Raw genomic sequence first — 6,450 nt, 5'->3', positions numbered from 1 at the left:
CCTTAAGTTGGGGACAACTTGAAGGCACACAGCAACAACATACAGGATCTCAGCCTTAAAGTTTTCCACAGGGCAAGGATCTCCAATAGGATTTGCCAATTGTCATCTTTCTAAAAGTTATTAAAGACTCTGAAATTGGGGGGGGGGGTGGCTACCAAGCTCAGTCGCTTCTGTTACTGTCATCTCTTACATTGTTTTCTCTGCCCGAAAAATGTGCCGTCTTTATCTTTGCCAGACTTTTTCCTTTCCCTCAAATATCCTGCTTTATAATAACAGCTCACTGTTCCATCATTTCTCTTTCCTTTTTTTGAAACCAAGCCTCTATTTTTTCCTGGCTGGCTCAGGGGAGCAATGCCCTCCAGACTTACATTGGTTTGCCACTTTCCCTCGCCCAAAAGAACCCTGGGATCTGCTCCTTTGTGAAGAAGCAATATGAATGGTCTGGCAGGGCATTGTCAGTGCCTCTTCATACTACAATTCCCAGGATTTTGGTTTTATTTTATTTTATTTTATTTGGGGGTGTTCTTTGGCTATAGTGAGGACCTATTACAGCCTTTTATTGCAAGATGTACATGCTGGGTTCATGTGGCCTTTTAGGGTGGTTTTTTTTAATGGACTCACTTTGGTACACTGTAAATAAGATATATTTGAAGCCCTGAGCATCTGGAGGAGGCAATTTGGTCACATGTACTCTTGAAGTTCCCTGCATGCCTAGTCATACTCGGAATACTGCAGCAGCCGCAGCCTCAGTTGGTCCAGCCCATGCTGGCTTCCCCTGGCATGTGGTTTATGCGTTTGGTCTGTAGCTGTGGCTGACCCTGCCTGAGTTGATCCTGCCGAAGAGGACTTTGAAGGGCAAATGGCGACAACAATAAACACCTCTTGAAGTATGCCAGACCTAAGAAACTGTACAAGGCACTAAGACTGAGGCAGACACAAACTGAAGGCAGATGGCAAATGAAACCTTTGCCAGTGTTGTTTGCTGCAGCACCTGCTGCCAAGAAATACTTTTTGTCAGATTTAGAAATAGAAGATGTGCAATTTTATCAGTGCAAGTGCACTCTCTGCCAATGCAGGCAGCAGCGGTATATGGCCATCGTTGCTGTGCCCACTTCTTCATCTGGTGGCCAAGCTTCTGGTGATGGGCCTTTCTGGACTCTGCTAGGTTGATCCTCAGAAGGCACACATTTAGTCTATTGTCAGGGTCACACTTGAAGACCTAGAAACAAATGTGGTCTTACTGTTTGGGTAGAAGGGGTCTTGCCTATCTAACCCCCAGCCTCTTTCTAACCCACAAGATAGTACCAGCTCTCAGTGTTGGACTAAGACCTTGCGAGACCAAGGTTCGAATCCCTCACCAACCATAGAAACCCACTGGGGGAACATTGGACACGTCACACTCTCAGCCTCAGAGGAAGGCGATACCAAACCTCTGAAGAAATCTTCCCAAGAAAAGTCTAGGATGGGATCTCCATAAGCTGGAATTGATTTGAAGGCACAAAGTGTTGTCCCAGTTGACCACCTAAAGGAGCTGGAGGGTGGTTGCTGCTGTTTGCGAGTGAGCAATTCACAACGACAATACCCATAGAAAGGACCCATTTTATTCAGATGAGAACTATTTACAAAAGAAGCAGTAGAGCAGCGTTTTCTACTAAAATATGCCTTTATAGAATATCTTATTATAAAAACGGTACACTTATTTACATTACTGCTACATACAAAAATTACTGCACTGTGTGGTATGTACATATACCTATATAGATACATTCTGTCTGCCCATCCCTGCTGTGTGCACCTCCCTTGGTGAACTTTTTGACTGCAGCTACCAGGCACATCATCCTTTATTTTGGGGAGAAAAGGAGTTGAAGTGGCTGAAACACAAATGAAGACAGATTCACAGCTGTCCTGTTCCAAACACCACCACAAAAGCTGCTGTTCTTTGTGACAAGCCTATATTGTCAGTCCACACATACCCCATTCTCTTTTGGTTTTATGGCCCAGGCCAACCTTTCTCAACTCAGTTTCCTTCCAGACATGTCGGAACACAATCCCCATCATTCCAGTATGCTGGGGTTGTCGTCTAACCCACCTGGAAGGCTCCACATTGGGAAAGACTGGCTTGGTTCAAACAGCAGAAAGGCTAAAACCGTTCAGGCTGTATATTGAGAAAATGCTCTTCACCCCTATAGGTTTCAAAATTAAAACTTCCCGCATGTTAAAACCACACAACTTGAGAAGGGAAGGCCAAAAGGTCTAAGCAGGCCTTGCCTTTCAAAGATCTGTTTTACAATTGAGTGGATTTATTTCTTGGAGAGATGTTGAACCATTCAGGCCCCAACCCGCTATTCATAATGGCACAGGCCGGGAACAGTTTTGCCATATCTGTTGTTTGTGCAAATGGGGTCACTTCAGGATACAGGTGTGCACTCCTGTGCTACAGGACCAAGGAATATGTGGCTGTCTAGAGATTGTCAACCGCAACCTCCCATCAGCACCAGCCAGAAGAGCTAAGGATAAGGAAAGATGCTCCCAACATCTAGAAGTCCACATGTCCCCTTTGCCCTGCTCTACTGCTTTCTTTTTGTCGCCTCCAGAGGCCCTAAAATCAGCCACATCTTGGCTGCCCATTGCACTTGTCCATATAAAAGAAGTCAACAGCAGAGGGAGAGACCTGAGCCACAGTTCCTACAGGCCTCACCAAGGCTCTCTCCCTCCTAGGCAGAGCTTGGAAACACTCACTTTTCTGTGTCGTTCTGGAAAAGTTACTTTCCCAGGCTCTGAGCATGCAGACATTGATTGCTTACTTTTTGGATGGTTGAAATATATCCAGACTCCCATAGGAGTTGGTAAGATGTACCACTGTATACCTTTTTGGTAATGTACCAGGAGGAGGGAGGCTTAATGCAATGTTCAGAAAGGGAAGACTTAGGCAGGATCCTGTGATTTCCCTGCTGTCCATCCTCAAATCACTCAACTTGTGGGGAGCAGGGAGGGAGGTTTAGCTCATGCCTTGTCTCAGCATTGTCCCAACGCATTGGCTAGCTTTTGTCACCAAGCTGCCTGCCCACACACCCCGCTTGACTCTGGTTCAGTAGTATCATAGTGTGGGGTGTGGGTTTGGAGGCACTGAAATCCTGCAACTAGGGCTGTACTGATCTATGGCAAGGAAAAAGCAGTGCTTCTGGACCATGGGGTGCTCTAGGGAGAAATCTACCTTCTGGGAACTGTCTCCCAAATCATTCAAGATCCTCTGGGGGGAACAATTTCTCCTAGTTATCTCTTTATTGCTTTCGTTTTGCTATCCTCTTGCCCCAAAGGCCAATGGGTGATAGCTGACCTTGCAGGGCATGGGTAAGCCCATGGGTCTGAAGAGTCAGGAAAGGCCCCCAAAGATCATCTAATACAGGGGTAGGCAACCTGCGGCCCACGGGCCGGATGCAGCCCGGTGAGGCCTTGGGACCGGCCCCAGCCCGGTCCTGCCGCCGATTGCCGCCGGGGCCTTTGGCCTCTTGCACGCAGGGGCAAGGGGGGGCAATTGTCTATAGACGCCTCAGAAACATGCATTTATATTAACATTTTTTTAAAAATCAGCAATTTTTTTTGCGTGTCCTCCACTTTTTAAAAAAAAAAAGTGTCCACTATTTGAAAATGTTGTCCTACATTTGTCCCGGTTTATTTATTTATTTAATTCTAAAAAAATTTTTAATTATTTATTTTTTTTTTGCTTTGCCCCCCCCCCCCCCGTTGTCTTGGGGGCAACAACCCGGCCCCCAGCCCAAAAAGGTTGCCTACCCCTGATCTAATACAACTGCCTGCTGAATGCAGGCTTACCAATGCAGGCTGGGAGGGCAGCATCCTTGAGAGACGGCCATCCAACCTCTGCACATGTGGCATCACGCTACAGCATTGACCCTCCTCCCTCAGGATTCCTCAACAGCCTCATCCTGCAGCATGTTGACTCAAGGAGGAGACCCATGTTGTTCGACAAGTGTTAATGCACAAGCAAGTAGATATAAGGATTCTGCTGCCTTACCCATATTGGCTGGCATCCTGCTAGTGACATACACAAGTGTAAGCATCCCCCCCTTTTTTTTTCTTTTTCTTTTGGGATGGTTGTCACAGAGGTTGGTATTCTCTTCCTCTGCAATGTCCAAAGCCCCCTAGGACTCGCCATTCTGCTCCAATAGCAATTCAACTGCAGGAGCGCCACAGTTTCTCCTGAATGAAACAGGATTCGTGTCATTCTTGACTTAGGTGTACCAGCTCAACACACAACAGCTTCAACGGAGGTTAGCCAAGCCAAGGTCTGAGCACTTTGAAATGGGCCATATCCCAGTGTTATAACCATTGGAGGATTTTGAGTTTCTTTACTTTTTTTTTTTTTTAAAGCCCTTACCCTCCTCGCATTCAAACTGCTGGTAAGGTGCCATCGAAGATCAGCAACTCCATCAGCACCAACCAACTGAGCCAATGGAAAGTGATGATGGGAGTTTTCATTTTCAAACTCCTGCTTTTGCTGCAGACTCTTGTCGTTCAGCCTACCTCAGTGTGTCTAACTTAGGCCAACACCACTTGCTGGCTGGGGCTTTAATAAGGTGCCTAGGCTCACCCATGAATTTACTCTCAAACCCCATTGCACATATTCCTGGCCATTAAAACTTTCACAACTTTAAATCGGAGGCTGGGAATCCTGCAGCCTTCCTGCTTTTGTTACACTGTGCCTCCCAGCATTCTTGGGAGGGCTGCAGGATGCCTAGCTCTGCTTTAAACAAACTGGTGGCTCCTGCTCTCTGAACTATGAGGTATAGGTGAAGCAAATTTTATCTCGGCTAGTACAACAGGGATTGGGGATGTGAAACCTTCTAGATGTCACTGGACTGCAACTCCCATCAGTTCCTGGGAACAGATGGGAGCTCCAATCTGACAACATCAGGAGATCCATGTGCCCCATCCTTCTAGTAATATATTCACCTTCTCTGTGTCAGCTCCTGCCAAAAGATTTCTCCTCTCCTTCCATTACCAGCTCCTTCTTGACCAGCTCCTTCATGTTTTCTCTTGAACAGAAGAGGACAATTTTAAGACACCTCTCCCCCGCAACCTCCGATAATGCACAGCAGAAAACAGAGTGGACCTAACAAGGGAGACCCTGGCGGTTTTTCTGTTTTATCATGTTGCTTTTAAGGTAGAAAAGAAAAGTCCTTTCAAACCACTATCGTGTAGGAGATCGGCAATTTTGACTACGATGTATGTAAACATTGAGTTCAGACCACGTGGGTTGCCAAATAGTGCAGAGTTCTTAAGGGCTTGCTCCGTTTGCCCTTTTCGGTGGTTTCTCGTGCAAGCAGAACTGAGGACCATCTACAACCACCGCCTGGGCTTGCAGAGCCTCTCCTCCAGCTTCCTTCATCTCCCCCCCCCCCAAAAATCACATTTTTAAAAATTAAAAAAAAAAAAGACCAGAGGGAGTAACTGGAGAGTGGTGGCTCCGTTCCCATTAATTTTTCTTGAAAAATGCAAAGAGGCGATTCCCTTCTGCCCCAATAGGCTCGGACCCCTGCTGCTCGGGCCTCAGCATGGGAGAGGGTCTGGCACGCCGCTTGCCCCCGTGACCGCTGGAGAAGGAGTAAGTGGGCTGGCTCCATTCCTTGGGATGTTTGTCCATCAACTGCTGGTCAATGACCCTCTGCATGTCATCCTGGGAGGAAGAAGAAGGGAGGCTGTTAGGCAGGAAAAGAAGAGGGTCTGCTTTGCAGAGAGAAGGACGGTTGGACTGCGCAGTCCAATGTGGCAGGAGGCAGAGAAACTAAAACAGGTATGGAGTACTTTCTAAGGTGTGTGGCTGCTTCTCTGTCTCCCCGCCACACTAGGTTATGGAGCACCCTCCACCTGCCATTTCCATACCTTCGAAATGCCCCGGTTTGGCAGGGACAGCCCTGGTTACTCCTCTGCCATCCCACTTTCTCAGCCACTTTTGAAATGCCCCATTTTCTCTCCTCCTCCCACTTCCTCCCTTTGGCTTACTTCGAACTGCTGCAAACAGGATTCAAAAGGCAAAAGTCATTTGTACTTCATTAATTCAACAGGGAGGAGAGGAGAGGAGGGGGCCGTACCTTCTCCTAGCTTTGGAAGAGAACATACTGTGCTATGACTCCCAATGTTTACCCCTTGTAAAAAGCAGGGCAAAAGGGAAAGCCCTGCCAGCTCAGAGGGGCTTTCTTTGAGGAGATTCCCTTTCAATCCCAGCACCCCTGGAACCGTGCTCACATGTCCCTAGTTTTCACTTCTCAAATAGATGGTCCAAGGAGGCCTTTCTGAACTGACCATTTTTCAAAAGAGGATCCACAAAATGGGCTACAAATTCAATCATGACCTCTAGCCCAAGAGTGGCCAACCGGGCATTTTTGTGGGTCCCATGGCCCACCCAACTTCCCTCTCAGAGGCATGAGGGCT

At 47.3% G+C, this 6,450-nt stretch overlaps 1 protein-coding gene across 1 annotated transcript in view; it reads right to left on the bottom strand.

Moving 5' to 3' along the window:
- Positions 1-3,774: 3,774 nt before the first annotated feature.
- Positions 3,775-6,450, bottom strand: part of BICDL1 (BICD family like cargo adaptor 1) — a 41,952-nt gene continuing 39,276 nt past the window's right edge. Inside the window, 1 exon segment of the mRNA XM_042441524.1 lies at positions 3,775-5,695. Coding sequence (XP_042297458.1) covers positions 5,495-5,695 — 201 coding nt within the window. The 3' untranslated portion in view covers positions 3,775-5,494.

Source organism: Sceloporus undulatus, chromosome 10 (assembly GCF_019175285.1).
Source record: "Sceloporus undulatus isolate JIND9_A2432 ecotype Alabama chromosome 10, SceUnd_v1.1, whole genome shotgun sequence".
Classification (NCBI taxonomy): Eukaryota; Metazoa; Chordata; class Lepidosauria; order Squamata; family Phrynosomatidae; genus Sceloporus; species Sceloporus undulatus.
Note: the sequence above shows the minus strand (reverse complement) of the source record. Positions and strands in the feature narration are given on the sequence as shown.